Source organism: Lontra canadensis, unplaced genomic scaffold, assembly GCF_010015895.1.
Source record: "Lontra canadensis isolate GAN:19392208 unplaced genomic scaffold, GSC_riverotter_1.0 scaffold118, whole genome shotgun sequence".
Lineage (NCBI taxonomy): Eukaryota > Metazoa > Chordata > Mammalia > Carnivora > Mustelidae > Lontra > Lontra canadensis.
Window position 1 is genome coordinate 1,329,418 of NW_022631112.1, and position 18,525 is coordinate 1,347,942.

General features: G+C 45.2%; 1 protein-coding gene across 2 annotated transcripts in view; it reads left to right on the forward strand.

The window, feature by feature from the left end:
• Positions 1-684: 684 nt before the first annotated feature.
• The window catches only part of KIAA1549L (KIAA1549 like), a 249,203-nt gene continuing 231,362 nt past the window's right edge, over positions 685-18,525 (forward strand). Inside the window, exon 1 of one of the 2 annotated variants that reach the window (XM_032840969.1) lies at positions 685-1,416. In XM_032840969.1, the coding sequence (XP_032696860.1) occupies positions 1,182-1,416 (235 nt within the window). In that variant the 5' untranslated portion in view covers positions 685-1,181. The remainder of the gene's footprint in view (positions 1,417-18,525) is intronic. The other variant, XM_032840968.1, reaches the window with a different exon arrangement.

The window sequence follows — 18,525 nt, forward strand, 5'->3', positions numbered from 1 at the left end:
TCGGCTGACTCGGAGGCCTTTTGTTCTAGTGGATAGGGACTGCCTAATTCTACTTGCGGAAGGGACTTTTATGAAAAGATTTTCCTCTGGTCTTCCCAATGCGCAGAGCACTGGTTTGCACCTAGTATGGCTGCAGGAAATATTTATAATGTGTTTTAGTCCAGCATGTTATTGCAACTAGGCCACAATCGCTTTAGTTCCTCAGGGGTAGTAAACCGGACATGCAGGTGTCCGCCCGCCCCTCAAGAGAAGTAGTGAGCAAGCCGCACAAAGCGCGCCCGCCTATCTGCAAAGGGTTTTCCAAAATCCAGGCTGAGGAGCTTACTGGCCTCTTCAGTACGTTGACCATGACCATCTAACCCTCCACCCCTTTTTGGGGGGCCGGAGGACCTCTCCTGGCGATCTTCCCTCCACTAGATGGGAGACGGGCAGGAAAACCAGGGGGAGGAGAGGGACGTCCCCTCCGACCTCCCCAGCCGCCTCCACACCCCGCTCCCGACCTCCGCGCGCTGGAACGGCCGCGAGGGGTCCCCCTCTGGGCCGGGGCCGGCGGGGCGCGCGGGAGCGGGGGGCGCGCGGTAGGTCCGCGCGGGGATGCGCGCGCGCGCCTGCTTCGCCTCCCTCGCCCGCTCCGGTAGCTACGTGCTTTCTTTGTCAATGAGGCGCCGCTCTGAGCTGCAGTAACACTCTCGGCCCGGGAGCCGGAGCCGGAGCCGGAGCCGGAACCCGAGCCCGAGCGAGCGAGGAGAGCCAGGCGGAGAGGCAGCAGCCCGCGGCGGGAGGGAGGTCCCGAGCGCGCCCCGCGGCCGCCAGCGCCCGCTCCTCGCCGCCTCGCCCCCCTCGGTCCGCGGGCGCCGGCCCGGGGGTGGGGGCCCCGGGCGGCGCCCGTCCCACCCTCGCAGCCCGGGCGCGCCGGCGCGGGGCGACAGGCACCGTGGCATCCCCGGCCGGCTCCCGCCGCGGCTCCATGCGGCCCCGGGCCCTGCGCGGGTGAAGCCGCGGCTCCGCGGAGCCCGCCCCGGGCGCGGCAGGACGAGCGAGCCAGTCGCGCCCCCCGGCGCCCCCGCTCTCCGGCGCCCGGGCCCTGGACGGAGATGCCCGGTGAGGACCGGGGCGCCGAAGGCTGGGCTCCCCGGCGCGGTGCGGAGCGAGGCAGCGGCCTGGATGTGTGAAGCGTCCCCATGGCTCGGCATGAGGCGAAGCCCCAGGGCCCGAGGGAAGCTGGGCCGGCGGCACGGGGGCGCAGGGGCCGGGCCGGCGGGGGAGTAGCCCGCCGCCCGGGCGTGAGGGGCTCGGGGTCGGCGCCGGTTGCCCGGGCCGCCGCGTCCCAGGATGCGCCGCCGCCGCCGCTGCCTCCGCTGCTGCTGGGACTCGTGCTGCTGGCGGCCCTCTCCGAGCACTGCCTGGCGGACGTGGGTAAGCACTTGGCGGCGGCTTTGCGCCCATGGAGGTTTCTGGAGGAGCGGGGCCGCCCGTCGGGGCCGGCACCTGACGGGGTGGCGGTGGATGGAGAGGTCTTTGTAGCACCGGTGCTGGGATTTTCTCCGCCCTTTGCTGCTGCCGAGGCAGGAGACCTGTCAGAAATCTGTCTCCCGGGAAGGCACCGTTGGGCGGGGAAGTAAAAAGAGGTGCATTCGCATGTTCTTTCTGGGCAAGTTGCAGGTCCTTCCCAGTGGTCCCGGCAGGCACGCTTCATTTAGGTAAAGACCTGGGGTGTTAAAGACACCTTAAAAGGGATGTGTTTTAATAGGACACATTTCAGGGTGGGGACGTCCACTGTATTTTGGGCTCCCTCTTGGGTGTCCACTTTGTTACAGCTGCATGAAATGGCCAGAGTTTTAGGCAATTCCAGGGTCGGCTTCCCAAATAGCGTTTTCCCCTGCGTATATTGACAGAAGATCCGTTTCCTTTTGGGATAGAAGTACCTAAAATAATTGCTTGCATCTTGCAAAGGGATCTAGGCACCGATCAAGTATATAACCCACTGTTTGCTGGAGGATAGTTAAAAATAATCACGCTTGTCTCTTAAACGCCCAAGAACCCCAGGAAATAGATTTCTGTAATTCCTCAGGCGATTTTGAGAAATCTATTTTAACTGTTTGGGGGGGGTGGGGGGGGGGGTGTTATTCTGCTAATGTGCTTCAGACGTACTGTGCAGTCAGGAATCGTCTTTGAAATAAGAATGATTACTAGGACACTTATAAAGGTCAAGCTTTTGTTTGTGATGAAATTCCGCGTTTCATTTATCAAGGAATATAGCTTCACTTAAGCAAATGGGATCCTGTAGTTATGTGATTTCTAGCAAGCGCTAATGAAGACTGCTTTTTCCCCAGCCTACTCCTTCCCCCAATTAGGTTAAATTTCTAATTATGAAGGATATAGGTAAGAGGGTTTCAGGTTAAAATTATTGCCTGTCTTCAACAGCTTAATTCAAAGCCCCCCCTTTTTGATTCATTTAAAGAGTCTCTGACATGAGGTGTCTGTGTGTACAAGTTACTGTCCAGAAATTTTCTGTTATGATTATAGTGGTGACAAAGTTTGGTAATCTTTGATGGGTGCCTGAGACCTGAGAAAAACCTTTGAAGAATTTAACCCACAGTTTTTATGCCTCTAGCAGTTTTCAGTGATGTGTATTTGGCATAATGCCTAAAAGGTAAGTCCAGAGTCAGACACATGTAAATGCCTTTGTATTCCGTGGATCAGGAACACACTTTGAGTTTTTATTTGAAATAAATCAGATCTCCTGTAGTTTTGTAAACTGTTTATGAGATGTTAATTTTTGGAGGCTGTTCATTTGAGTGCATATACCAAAAACTGTGCAGCCATCTGTAATATGTGAAATTTGGAGTTTACGTATTGTTCTTGTTCAGCCTGATGTTGCATGATTTCCCCCGATCAGTTTGGAATTTCTGTTCTTCTTTCGAACCACTGACCCTTCGGAACCTGACTTGACTTGGCTCTCTTCCTTCAGGTTGCTAGAGCCTGACTTACGGGACTGTTGGTCTCTATCTTTTAGTTTTAGCCCTGATATCCTTTTTCTTTTTCCTCTTACTGTGGTTATCATGGGGATAATTAAGAAAGGTGCTTTGCTTAAAATGATGGTAAAAATCATTAAAATTGACATTGTTCCCCAAGAACCTCCTCTCTCATTGGAGTGACTTGTTGCTTCTTCTGTGCTTTTTGGGGGTGCCCTTTCTGCTGTCACCCTTGATGACCAGTTTCCTGGGGTCTAGCCCACCTGTGGATCCAGAGTGTACCACTGGGCTCCACGGTTTCCTGTGAGTTGGCTGCTGATTCAGTGCCATGACTTAAACCCTGGGCTCCCTATCCTGCCTCCTACTTGCTCTCATTTGTTCTCTGATTTCCAGTCGAGGCAGCGTCAGTCGTGGCAGGGTGGGTGAGTCCTGGGACCAATGCAAGGTATCCCAAGGGATTAGTGTAAAGAAGCAGTGTCTAGAGGGAAGCAGGAGCCTGGATGACACCTTCCTGGAAACTTTAACTTCCGACAACCTGGTTTTGGACTTTTCGGAGGGGTAGCTGCCGTTCGGTGCTATTACTTGCTGCTAAATAAATGTGTCTGATGCTGATTTGCATGAGAAGCCAGACCTAGGATACTGAGATCCTACTAAAAGTGCTAATTTGCTGCACTCATGTCTTTGCTGTGCCTTGTTTTTCTAAGCAAGGCTAAGGCAAACATTTACCTGGGTTGAGAAATGGGAGGAAATAGTTTGTTTCAGGAAAATCTGTAGCCGTTGTTGAGAACCTGTGTGTTCCAGAGCCCTTACAGTGTCCTCCAGCCTTCCTCCGCCCATCCCACCCAATGCTTTTGCTTTGACATTCCTGGGGAATTTGTGCTCGCTCCTCTTTGTCCTATAAAGGGGAGGTCTTCAGTGTCCTCCCTCGGATGTCCTCTCCTAACCTCTGTCTCCACGGGGCTCTTGCTCCAAGGCACTAACTTCTGTTTTGGAGATGGGAGACTGGAGTGGGAAAGGAGTCTCTTCAGAGCAGCAAGCTCCTCCGACAGCCTTTAGCCTCTTCTGCCCTCAGGGGCTCTAGGAAGGCTGTTCAGGAACCAAAATGACTTCCAGCCTCCTTAACTACTGATCTTCCACGCAGTTCATGTCAGTCCGTCTTTACCGTGTGCCGGCGCAGGTACCGTGCTCATTCCTTTCTGTCATCTTGCCTCCCTGGGCCTCAGTTCTCTGATCTGTAAAATGGGGTCATAGCTCTAATCTCACTGGGTGGTCATGAGGATCGAATGAGTTGACAGACTTGAAGTGTCTCAGACGGGGCTTGGTATACGTAGTAAATGCGCCGGGAATGCTAACTGTTCTTATAAAGGGCAGAAATGGACTGAACCTTACCGTGTCCAGGTGCCAGGCAGGGGCCGGGGCTGCAGCAGGGAGTAAGGAGAAGGCAGTGAGTAGAGGCCCCTCATGAAGGGAGTGATGTGCACCCTTGAATTCGGATACTATGTGATCAGAACTCATAAAATGAAGGAACAGTTAATTCTGGGGGAGTGGTGGCCCCTTAAAGCATAAGTAGGTGCTGGCAGGATTGATGGTGACCTTTCAGGCCAGGGAATACTAAAGGACTCTGTGGCCAGAGCATAACTTGCCCACAGTGAGGAATATTCCAGACTTTCTCCGTGCCCTGGGGCTTTCCCAAGCCCTCCTCATAGGGCTCCGCACCCTCTTTGCCCTTCTCTGAAAGGTCCTCTGCTTCCCCCACCTACTTGTAAGTTCCCTGAAATCTCCCTCTTGCCTATTAGGATGCCCAGCGCCGTGTAGGCACTTATTAAACTTTCAGCCTTCTTAGACTCCTGTTCCCCCCGTGTGGCTGATTCTGTGCTTGTTGGAATAATTATCTCATTCAAGTAATCCACAGTAAGTTGCGAATGGCTGCTTTAGTCAGGGTGTGTATTTTGCATTTTGGAAGAAGGGTTTGCTGTTCCTGGGGCATCTCTAATTTAGCACAAAATATAGGGGAGTTAATTTTGGCCTAGGATGTTTCTCTCTAACCTTGTACCGCATCGTCAACTTGGAGTTCCATTTGAAACTGGCGCAATAGTTCACTTGTTCATTCCTTCATTCAGTGAATCTCGAGTGTCTCAGCTTTCTGAGGTCACCACAATGAACGAAAAGAAACTCTCATTCTCATGGAACTAGCCCGGTGCTTTCTAAACTTGACCAGGCATGTGAATTCCTTGAAGATCCCCTTAGCATGCAGGTTCTGATTTTGCAGGTCTGGGATTAGACCTGATGTTCTGGATTTCTTGCAAGCACCGGGGTTTCATTGACCCCTCCCCCATTTTAAGTAGCAAGTGGAAATAAGCAAATGAGGATGGATGGTGGTAAGACAAGTAAATCATCATAAGGGGATAGCAAGACGCTGATGCTGGTGTGTCTGGGCACGCCCTCACGCATGCGCTTATTGATAGAGCCGGGAAGGAAGACCTCTGTGATCAGATGACATTTGAGTAGCTACCTAAAAGGGGAGGAAGATATTCCAGCCAGGGGGGAAAGCAAGTGCAAAGGCCTTGAGATGAGATTGTGTTTGGGATGGCTGAGGACCAGCATCCCTATGTGGGTACCTATGTGGAACTGAGTGAACAAGGGGACAACAGTAAGCCATGACATTGAAGAGCAGGTTGAGGCCAGATTGTGTAGGACATTTTGGCATGGTGAGAACTTGGTATTTTATTTTGAATGAGAGCAAGGAAAAGGTGACATGCTCTGACTTCAGTTTTAAAAGAATCTCGTTACTGTGGGGAGAAAAGACTGTAAGGTCAAGGGTAGAAGCAAGGAGACCTGGTAGTATGGCGTAGAGTGGTGAGAAGTGGTGAAATTTTGGACATCTTTTGAAGATAGAGCTAATACAGTTTTCTAATAAACTAGATGTGGGGTGGGAGAAAAAGAGAGTAACCAATTGGAGGCCAAGGTTTTTGGCTGGAGCAACTGGGAAGATGAAGTTGCCATAGATTGAAAGGCAGGAGATTACAAGAGGCTCAGGATTGCGGGAGGAAATGAGTTGGTTTGGGGTATGTGAAGCTTAAAAAGTTTATTAAACATCTAAGTTGAGATGTCCAGTAGCCAGTTGCCTATAGTAGTCTAGAATTCCAGACACAAATTGGGTCCAGAGCTATAAGTTTGGAAGCGATCAGCATGGGATTGGACAAGAAACCTAGAGAGTAAGTATGGAAAAGAGGGGTGATCTGAGCCCTGGGATACTGCAGCATTTAAGGGTTCAGGGGGAAGAGAGGCCAGCAAAAGAGACTGGAAAAGTCTAGCAGTGGACGTTGGGTTTGGAGATGTGGACGTGTTTGGTGCCCTGAGAGTAGAGGGGATAGAAGTCTTACTGCAGTGAGTTTAAGAGAGAAAGGAAGACGAAAAATCAGAGATAGTGAGGAAAAAAAAAAAAAGATAACTCTTTTAAAGGCTTTTCTGTCAAGGAAAGCAGAATAAGAGGGGATGTGGATCAAGAGAGATTTAAGATGGGTCATAATTGCATTATGTTTGCCCTTTCTTATTTTTTAACATTAAAGATGTACAGCAAGAGTGTTTGATTTGGTGATTTTTCCCCCCAGATACAGACAGTCCAATGAAATGTATTTGAGCTTTTTCACTCTCAATATTAATTATCAGAGCTTCAAAGATATTTACAAGATGTCCTCAACCTTGCCTCTGTTTCTTTCCCCATCTCACACACATGTAAAGAAGATTTGGTGAATAGTAACATTCTACTTTTAATATTGACATCAAACAGAAGTCGGAAACCCCCTCCCTGACCCACACCCTCCCCTAAAACTGAACATCACTGTGAAAACATGGAGATACTACCTTCTGATGACAACTGGAGAATCTCTCAGAAGCCTACGTATCTAAAGTCTTAAATTACTAGAATATGATCCAAGAATATTCAAGATGTGCACACTTCCTTTTTCATTTTCATTACCCTTCAAGCCTGTATTGTGGTCTTTCTTTCTTTCTTTCTTCCTTTCTTTCTTTCTTTCAACAAACAACAACTCTACTCTTCTCTAGACAAAAATGAATAGTTGGAATGATCCTAAAACATTTTCGTTGCTTGACAACATATTACAGGGGATTTCTAAACACACAGAGGGACACATTATTCTAGGTCACTAGATGGCTGCCTTGGATGGTGACTCTCTTTGGGGACTTCAGGTCCAAAGGAGCAGTTGGCAGTCTGGGTATTTTGAATATCAGTTATTGTAGCTGCTGGGAAGGTGGCAAGTGAGTCACATTGATTTGATAATGTTTATCAACCACCTGGCATAGGCGAGGCCAAGCTCTTCACCAGGTACTGGAAGTATAGTGCGGACCCAGCTAGGCCTGGCTCTTGGCCTTGAACAGTCTACCGCCGAGGATAAGCAGCCCTTACTCAGTGGGTGGAATAGCAGGTCGATAAAGTAATTCTGTGAGTTGGTTCAGCTTGGGGGACCTGGCAAGACATAGGGTGAGTATCTGCTTTGTGCAAAGAGGCAGTTCCTGTTCAGCTACAGCCTGGGAGGCGGAGGCCCAGGGTGCCAAAGTTCTGACTTCTCAAGAAAAGCTGGGTCTTCATTTAAAATCTTGTTTTCACATGTCACCAACTAATTCAGATTTTTGAAACGTCATGCCATACAAAGAAAACACGCCCATGAGCCACCACTTTTTTTTTCCTTTTTTTAAGTCAAGTTTATGAAGGTATAATTTACGTACAGTGAAATTCACCCTTCTTAGGTTTACTGCATGATTAGTTTTGACAGAAGTATATAATCATGGATCCACAACCACAATTCAGATATAGAACATTTCTGTCACCTCCAAAAATTTCCTCCTGTTCCTTTGTAGTCAGTCTTCTCCCCGCTACACCTCCAGTCCCTGACAAGCACTCATCTATTCTCTGTCCCTGTAATTTTGCCTTTAACTGAGGCTCCTAGAAATGGAATCGTATGGCATGTAACATTTTTATGTCTGGCTTCTTTGATTTAATGTAATGCTCTTGACAATCCTATATGTTATTGCATTTATGTATCTCTATTTCTGTACTTTTTTTTTTGGAATGCACCCCAGTTTGCTTATCCATTCACCAGCTGATAGACATTTGGGTTGTTTCCAGTTTTTACCATAAAAGTTTTTGTGTGGGCAGCTTTCATCTCTTGGGTAAATACCTAAGAGCGAGATTTCTGGATCTTTCGTTAGGTATGTGTTTAATCTTATAAAAAACTGCCAGAATCTTGGGGCGCCTCCGTAGCTCAGTCGGTTAAGCATCTGACCCTTGATAGTGGCTCAGGTCATGATCTCAGGGTTGTGAGATCAAGCCCTGCATGGGGCTCTGCGGTGAGCATGGAGCCTGTTTAATATTCTCTCCCTTTCCTTCCCCCACTTAAAAAAAAGTAAAAGAAACTATCAAATTCTTTTCCAAAGTAGCTGTACAGTTTTGTATTCCCAGAAGCAATGTGTGAGTGTTCTGGTTGCTTCTCTGTATCCTCATTTGCACTTAGTTTTGTCAACTTTCTTTTTAAATTTAAATTCTGACTCTTCCAGTAGTTTTTGGTGGTATCTCATTGTACTGTTAGCTCGCATTTCTCCAGTAACCAGTGATGCTATTGCTGCATTCATTTTCTTACGTGCCATCTGTCTCTCTTTTGAAGTGTCTGTTAAGCCCATTTAAAAAATTTGATTGTTTTATTATTACCGAGTTTTGAGCTTTATGTATTTTAGATGCAAGTTGTTTATCAGATAAGCTCTTTGCAAATATTTTCTCCCAGCCTGTGGCCTTTCTTTTTGTTTCATTAACAGTATTTTCTAAAGAATAGAAGTTTTAAGGTTTTGATTAACTTCAGTTTATCCACATTTAAATTTAAGATTTATAGTTTTGGGGTGAAATAGGTGAAAGGGATGAAGAGCACACTTACCCTGACAAACACTGAGTAATACATGGAATTCTTGCATTGCTGTAGTACCCCTGAAACCAATATGACATTGTATATCAACTACACTGAAATTAAATTAAAATTAAAGAGGCTTCATTCCACATTAAAAAAAAAAAGATGTGTAGGTTTTTATATCCAAGGATAGAGATACTTGCCTAATTCAAGGTCACAAACAGCTATGATTTCTTCTAGAAGTTTTATAGTCTTATTTTTACCTTTAGATCTATGGTCCATTTCATGCTAATTTTTGTATTGGATGCAGGGAAAGAGCCAAGATTAATGTCTTTTGCACATAGGTGTGTAATTGCTCCAGCGTCATTTATTAAAGAGATTATATTTGTTCTGCTGAATTATGTTGGTACTTTGTGTGTATGGGTTTATTTCTGGAGTCTCTAGTTCTATGAATGTATACTTCTTTCCTTGTGTCAGTTAAGCACTGTCTTGATTTCTCTAGCTCAGGGTTCCTTAATCGCAGCACTGCTGATGTTTTGGGCTAGATAATTATTTGTTGTGGGGGACTGTCCTGTGACTTGTAAGGTGTTTAGTGCCATTTCTGGCTTCTGTCCAGTAGATGCCAGTAGCTCCCTCCTTCCCCAGTTGTGACAACCAATTAATGTCTTCAGACATTGTTAAATGGCTCCTGGGGGGTAAAATTGCCCCTGACTGAGCTCCATAGTAAGTCTTGAAATCAGATAGTGTGAATCCTCTAATTTTTTCTTCTTTTTCAAAATCTTTTTGGATTTTCTCAGTCTTGTGTTTTTCCACAGAGATCTTAATATCTTTTTATCAATCTGTATAAAAAAGACTTGCTGGAATTTCTACTGGGATTTCATTGGAGAAGATTGATATCTTAACAATATTGAGATTTTTGATCCATGAACATGTTTCTCTCCATTTATTTAGGTAGTCTTCCTTTTCTCTCGTCAATGTTTTATAGTTTTCATCATACAAATTTTGTTCATACGTATTTCATGTTTTACAATGCTTTGGTAAGCAGTACTTTAAAAATTCTTCATTAATATATAGATAATGTGATTTTTAAGAGATTAACCTTGTCTCATGTGACCCTTCCAAACCCACATGAGTTCTAGTAGCTTTCTGTAAAATCTTTGGGATTTTTCTTTATTTCAGATCTTCATGCCTTTTATTTCTTTTTCTTGCCTTATTGCAGTGGTTACAGCTTTTCAAGTACATTGTTGAGTAGGAATGGGGAGAGTGGGCATCCTTGCCTAGATCTCATTTGGTGTTTCACTATTAAGTATGATGTTAGTTTTGTTTTGTTTTGTTTTGCTTCATTTTGTAGAGGTGCTTTATCAGGTTTAGGAAGTTCTCTTCTATACCCATCATAAATAGGTAGTGAATTTTGTCAAATGCTTTCTCTTTATCTGTTGAAATCACCACAAAGTTTTTCTTTTTCAGTCTATCAACAGGCATTAGTTGATTTTAGAATGTTGGACCAACCTTGAATTCCTGGGATAAACTCCAGCTTAGTCATGATGTGTGTTCCGGCTGGGCCTGATTTTCTAATCTTTTTGTTGGAAATTTATAAAGTCTTATGTTGATGAAAGATATTGATTGGTGTGTAGCTTTGTTTTCCTGGTATGTTTTGTCTGGTTTTGGAATAAGGGTAATGCTGATCTCTAAGATGGCTGGAAAGCATTCTTTTTTATGTTTTATGGATGTGTTTGGAGAGAATTGGTATTATCTCTCCCCTAAGGCCTATGGTTTTATAGATGAGATTGAAGGTTTCTTAAGGGTTTCTTTAGTAAATTAAAAAGTATCAGATACCTCTAGTACATTTCCTCATTCTTGGGGCTAACAGTGGACACTTCCTAGATACGAAAACATTGGTTTGGTTTATGGTCTAGGGCAAATGACATGGGTGAGGGGAAATTATGTTGGATGTACTCAGGAGACCGGTCACCCCTAGCTGGCTGTTGCCTATTTATCAAGTCACCTCCCTTTTCAGGGCTTTTGTTTTCTTATCAGTAAATAAGAGCCTAAGGCTCCTCCCTTCTTCCCCCATTCCCTGGGCTGTGTGTTTATGAGCCCTGGGCAAATGTTTCCATGGGTTAGACCATTTGTATATCTTATGTCTTCCTACCTTGGTGGCAAGCCCAGTCAAGGACTCTCATCTCAAAAGGAAAGAGTTTTCACCTGTTCTCTCATGGTTCCAACTTGAAGCCCGGATAAATATTGGCTTATCTTTAATCTTCGTTGGCTTTTAAAAATTGTAAAAGTTATAACTTTATTAAATTCAAACAGTATACAGATGTATGCAGTGAAATGCAAAAAGTCTGGTTGGTCCCGTTGCTATTTCCTAGATCTGTACTGTCAGGCAAATATGAGTTACCCATACAAATATTTATATCCATGTACATATCCTCATTTAATTTTTTTAAAAGATTTTATTTATTTATTTGACAGAGATCACAAGCAGGCAGAGAGGCAGGCAGAGAGAGAGAGGAGGAAGCAGGCTCCCCTCTGAGCAGAGAGCCTGATGCGGGGCTCGATACCAGGACTCTGAGATCATGACCCAAGCCGAAGGCATAGGCTTTAACCCACTGAGCCACCCAGGTGCCCCCCTCGTTTAATTTTTTAAAGAGATTAAGGGTGGGGGCACCTGAGTGGCTCAGTAGGTTAAGTGTCTGCCGTCGGCTGGGTCATGATCCCAGGGTCCTGGGATCAAGAGCCTGTGTATGGCTCCCTGCACAGCAGGGAGTCTGCTTCTCCCTCTCCCTCTGCCCCTCCCTCCACTGATGCGCGCTCTCTCTCTCTCTCTCTCTCTCTCAAATAAATAAATAAATAATTTAAAAACATTGAAATTTTAAAAACATTGAATTTTTTTAAGGGTGTGATATTCAGAATATTTATCACTTGATACTATATCATGATCCTTTTCCCATGTTAAGTAAATTTTGTCACAAGAGAATTTGAACTTCTTCCTGAAAAACAGAAAAGCCTTTACTAGAAAAGAAAACTGTTTTAAAACCACAGACTGGATTCAGACCTATAGAGTTAAACCCTCTCCTTAGACCATTTCTCCTATTTTCTCTGCTCCTTGACCCCCTTCCTTGGAACCAACTTCCATAGATGCTAAGGAAAAATCATAAACCCTCTTAAACACCAAACAGAACAGGGATAAACACTGTGTGTAAACCAGCTAATGCAGATGTAAATAAGGCCAAGGAGCTCCCCCAAGTATTTAGCCCAAGGACATTGCTGCACCTGCCATCTGTCCCCTCAGGCGAATCTTCCCCTAATGCATCCTAACCACGAGAGGGGAATTTGATTTTGATTTTGATTTATATACGTTAAATCTATTCTTAGCCTGAAATAAAATCTCCTGACGTCAGAAACATAAAATGGCTTTGTTATTTATGCAGTACCAGTAAATAGGAAGGTCTAGAATATTTCTAACTTTGCTCCTGTGACGTGAAATTTGGAGTGAAGTACCTCAGGGAAACCGGGACCCCCCGACCTCCTCCCCCCACCTCAGTTTCTCATAATAAATGCTGTTCCTCTGTCACTTGTCTCCGTATTTACCAAATGTCAACAGCAAACCAAGGAGGGCTGGAGAAAAATGTGAAGTCTGAGAAGAAAATGTGTTGAAATTAATGGTGCCGCTTTCTAAGTCCTTGTCTAAAAATGCTGAGCAAAAATATCTCTCAACCTACGGACTTCATTATCAAATAATGAGTCTTTGTTTTGAAAAGAATAAGAGGATCTGGATTACGAGCGTTATTTTGAATCTAATTAAACCAGATGGAAGTGTTTTAAAAAAATCAGGGCCATAGAGCTGTCTCAGGCAGGTTCCTGTTATTCTGTTACTCAGTACTGGAGATGAACACACACGGCAAACCAGTGCATCCTACAGAAACAAAGCCTTCCCTGCAGCGGGATGGACAATACTTTCCGCCTCTGGTTCAACAAGAAAAACAACATTTTATACAAGTGTTTCCCTCTCCTATGGCTAATGTGATATATTTACCTTTCCTTTCGGGGATAAGAGTCTCCAGAGTTTAGTGTCCCCCCTCATACTTGTTGACATTCTCACTCTCTTGTTTGAATCTCATATCACTCTTGAGAGGGTGAAGGACGTGATTTGCTAAAGGTCACACAGTGGTCCAGGGATTTTTACATCATTCTGTGATTCAGGAATTCTGTGTTATTCTCTGATTGTACACTTACACTACCCTCTGATTCCCTAGATACTTAACTAAAACTAGCTCAAGTCTGGGGCCTTTGGCCACAGGGGAATCTCATCTGACATATTCAGAATAGGAACAAAATAGAACCGGGCCGTGTGGACTGTATAATTAACTGTTAGAAATACTAGCTAATATTTTGCAGCATTTACCATTTGGGTCAGCCCATTTGATTTTTCACAACAACCCTGTGAAGTGGGTTCTGTTATGATCTCCATGTTGCAGATGAGGAAACTGAGGCACAGGGTAACTTGTATAGTTATTCATCCAGTATCACGTGGGTAAGTGTCAGAGGTGGGACTTGAACCCCAGGCAGTTTGATTCCACAGCCCTCGCTCTGCTTCATGATGCTGCCTTCCTCCACAGTAAGAGACTGAGGTTACTGGCCTTGTGTCTCAGGGACCCTCTTTCTTTTCCCACATGCTGGGTCTGTCCTTCTGCCTCTTCCTGTAGACCGGCTTTCTCTGCTGACCCACAGCCACTCAATCCCCCTGTAACTAAACCTTGAGCCTGCTTTTGCTAGCTGTGGTACTCACTGCAGCCAGAACTGGCAAGACTTCTCAGTTTCAGGACCCACCGTCCAGTCTCTATCCCATTTCGCTATTTCCCAAGAGGGAAACTCAGGCTGTCATCATCTATCTAGCCAAGGGAGTGAGGAACGTCCCCCTCTTCTGATCAGCAGAAGCCAGGAGAGAAGGGGCAGGTGATACAAACATGGCTTCCTGGGTTGACCCCTCCTTCAGCCATGGCCTGTGGTAGAGATCGGTTTTAAATAAAGTGGTGTGGCTAGGGCAGGCTTCCCCAAATCTGTCTTTCCCATAGCAGTGAAAACCAAGTTCATGTGCTGGAGCTGGCTCTACGAAAAACATCGAGGATAAGTGACCTGGTTTAGAGTGTTGGCCGATTTCCATGGTATAAATACACCCACCATGGCTGATTTCCGACTACCGATGTGACGGTGGAGCCGGGAGGAGATGCGCACAGTTGGCTCAGCGCCGATGCCATCCTATCCATCTGTAGGCTCCAAGCACCACACAGGCAGGGCACCCAGTACATGGAGGATGTCTCCAAGAAGCTTAAAGTCTAGGCTTAATAGGCTAACTAACTAGGTAGGTTTCGAGGTATGTGAAAGGAAATGCTATTTCAAGGAAGAGAGGGTGGAAGTTAGACGGCGCATGCACAGCCTGAAATAGCTGGAATGATAACAGCCTTCAGTGTGCTATCGAGTGGGCACACAGAGATGCCTTCTGAAAAATTACCATTTTCTCTGCCTGGAATGTCTCACTTGTGACATAGAATGAACCCTTTCACTGATTTTAAGATGTCAGGCCTCGTTTTCTTGGAGGTGCGTTGGTTTTGTTGTTGTCCTCGCTTCCTGAGGTCAACAGTTTCTTCTCATTTGGGGTCGTCCTCAGTGGACTCCTTTCTTCCACCTTACAGATCTAGAGAGGTGAAGGCCTTCTCTGACACATCCTCCCACTGAATCAACACTATTATTCTTGATGGGAGGCTTTTATATATGGTCATAAGGCCCTCTCTCAGTTCATGTAATTATGCTAAAAGCCAGGACAGTCTTGTGACTACCACCCGTGACGACTCGTCAGATGCTTTCACAGATCTTAAGGCTCGTCTCATTGGCTCCTCTCCCTTCCACATCTGGGAGGTGGCTGGGAGTCCTGGCTGGTGTACGCTACTTACAGTTCTGCTGCCGTTCCCCATCTTTCTGCCTGATGTGACGATGTCACTAATTCTGGCCAGCTCTGATGAAGGGTGGGGTTGGCCACTGGGAGATGGAATGAAGAGGTGTTGACAGCATAGATCTCCTTCAGACATGGAGTTCCAAGCATCCCACTGATGGAAGGTCAGTGTCTTTACCTATAAAAATAGAACAGTTAATTTATTCTTTTAATTTCCCAGGGGCTGTGTAAGAGAAAAATTTGACAAGATTCTTCTTTTATGTTTCACTGGAGATTTGTCCTAGTTTGTGAATATGTTGACTTCTGACTAGGAGGACTAACATTTGTGAAACAGCTGCTATCATGGTGGTCACCAGATCAGGAGTTCCATCTTTCACCCCCATGATGACACTGTGAGGTAATTCTTGCCCGTTTTCCTTGGAGGAAGTGAAGATTGAGAGAACATTTAAGAAACTGCCTTGCCAAAGGGCACATTGCTTGTAAGTGGTGAAGATGGGATTTGAAACCACATCTGACTACAACATAAATATATTTTCAGCTATACTCTGCAGGCTCCCCACCCCACTCCACATCTTATTAAATCTTCAAGCATACAGAAGCATTGAAAGTACTGTACAATGAACAGCCATTACCCACCACCTGGATGACACAGCTAACATTTTGCTATATTTGTTTTATCATGTATCTTGTCTGTATCTCTATCCACTCATTAATTCCTCTTATTATATATATATATATGTGTATATATATATATATATATATTTCAAAACAAGTTGCAGACATCAGCACATGTCATCCCAAAACACTTCAGCATGCATGCCATTGATTAGACTTCAATATATGTTTATTTTTAGATTTTTCGGTAACTTTTATGTACAGAGAATATGGAAATTCTAAGTGTATATTCCTGTGTTGACAAATACATGCACCTGTGTAACCCAAATTCTTTTTTCTTTTTTTTAAAGATTTTATTTATTTGGCAGAGATCACAAGTAGGCAGAGAGGCAGGCAGAGAGAGAGAGAGGAGGAAGCAGGTTTCCCGCTGAGCAGAGAGCCCGATGCAGACCTCGATCCCAGGACCCTGGGACTACAACCTGAGCCGAAGGCAGAGGCTTTAACCCACTGAGCCACCCATTGTTAGGATTTCAAACATGACCATCACCCCTCTTGCTCTTCTGTAGACATTCCCCACCTTCCCCATCTCTCTACTCACCCTCTCCCCATGCATCATGGTGTGATTTTTTTCACCATGGTTTAATACCAGACAGTCTTAAATAATGATGCCTGTTGTTTCTAAATGGACTCTTCCTTACATGTATTAATTCAGATCAGTATTTATTGAGCAACTGGTATGTGGCAGGCACTGTGATGGGTGTCAGGAATATAGTGGGGAGGAAGCAAACATTGGCTTATAGGGAAGAGATGAACATCAGTCAGCTCCTCGTAGGAAAAGTATACAATCACCAATGGAGGTGAGTGTTGTGAAGGGGAAGCCTCAGGTGTTGGGAAGTTTGGGTGAGTAAGGAGGAGGATGGTCAGGGAAGGCTTTCCTCAAGTGACACTCGAGCCAACATCTAAAGAGTGAGTAGGAGATAACCAGGCAGAGCTTTAGAGCAAAGGGTAATGTGGGTACTGTCCTCTGTGATGGGAAGAAGTGTGGTTTATTCCAGAATCAGAGAGAAGGAGGGTGTGGTTGGGGTAGCAGTAATTAAAAGGATAGTGAGTCTTGGACTAGGTAGGAGAGGTGGCAGGAGCCACATCACACAGGAGACCGGCCTTAGGCTCTAGCTTTTAAATTAGGAGGGATGGGAAGCCATTGCATGACCTTGACATTCAATTACCCAGTCCATTGAGTTGGGTGAAGAGAAGACAAGGATTATATGCTCTGGAATCATGACTAAAGTTAAATAGTATTGGCACGAAGCTTCCAAGTTTTAGGAGAACCCTATTTAATGAGAATCCTCATTATGAACCCACACTGACCTTTGGGTTCCTTATCATCTTCTCCCTCACCTGTCTGCTTGCCCAGGCAGTAATACCTATGAAATAAAGATCCTTGGTACCTCCAGCTCTTGCTGGCCTGTTCCTTCCATCCTCACTGCCTCCATTTCACTGGTTCTTTAATTCCTGAGCTAATTCCCCTCTACTGGATCTGGCTAGAGTCAGAAGGACTGCCTGATGACTTAACTCCTGGAGCAGTCATCTAATCCTATTTGCTCCGTCATTCTGTAGACCCTCCTATGGTGGCCTCCTCCAATCTCATGGATTTAACAACCACCTATGCACCCATGATGTGTTCTGCACCAAGACTGTGTTCTGTCCTGAGGTTGAGACCCACAGGTGCAACTATTTACTGGATATCTCTACCCCTGGTTATGACACTTCAGCATTTCTCCCTCCAAGTGAACTCTTCTCTGGAGTCTTGCTCTCACCACTATTTACTATTTCAATGGTTGATCAACCAGAAATCTGAGAATCATTCTAGATTCTTCTCTTTTTCTCCTCACCACTATTTCAATGATTGATCAACCAGAAATCTGAGAATCATTCTAGATTCTTCTCTTTTCCTCCTTCCCTTTATTTAGTTGGCCACTAAATCTTCCTGACTGTATTTCTGAATACTGTTATAATTCTGTCCCTTTTCTGTCTCTGATGCCTTCTTTTCAGACCTTCCCTCTTCTTGTTCTGTGATCTTGTCAAAGCCTGCTAACTGACCACCCTGGTTCTAGTCTTGGCTCCTGCTAACCAATCTCATCCTTCAGCCAGTGGGGTCCCATAACTCAGTCAGCTCCATTGCTTAGCAATCAGGGTACTTATGAACGAACCACCTCCAGCTCCTACCTGCCACCATAGCATGACATGCAGTTCCCCAAAGCCCATTTCTCCCCCTTCCACTTTATTCTCTGTGCCTGGGAAGCACTACTCAGTCCTGTCTGCTTGGTTAGCAGCTGTACTTTCTTCAAGACCCAGCCCAAGTCCTACCTCTTTCAAGTAGCCTTTCCTAGCATGCAGTCCGCACCCCTCCACAGGAGTTAGAAGCCATCCTCCCCACTCCCAACCGTTGTCCCATCTGAAATGGTCTGCTGGTCTGGCTCCTTCATCAGATTAAGCTCCTAAGAGCAATTTTCTAAAGGCAGTTCCGGGTTCACTGAGGTCCTGGAAACCCTCTCACAACAACCATGATCCATGTGCAAAAACTATTTTCATTGTATTTGATGTAAACTGAGGACACATAAGCTGCTGTTACAACCTATGTCCATTAGGAGAAACAATGAGCTCAGTGGCTAGTAAGACAACTTGCTCAGACCAAGAGAGAAGAATATACTACCAAGTCAAGCCCATTCTAAGGGACAGCTGACGTACAGGTTCCTGAGCACAGGAGACAGTGGGCAGAGCTGTCAGGGCAGGAAGCAATGCCACTTAACTGCTAAAGGTTAAAACTGACTATGGAGTCAGTTTCAGCTCTACAGATGAAGGTGTACAGACAACCCCTGAAGTTTCAAACGCTGGAATCATGTCTTATTTGTCTTAGCACAGTGTCTTACACATACATAATGGAGATGGGATAATTGTGGTATGTATAAAGGAAGGAAGAGAATTTCCTAGTACATTCTCACCATACTTATAAAATCCTGTTCTCTTATTTCTGCTCTTAAAACCTTTCTTAACTCTTCTGCCAAAA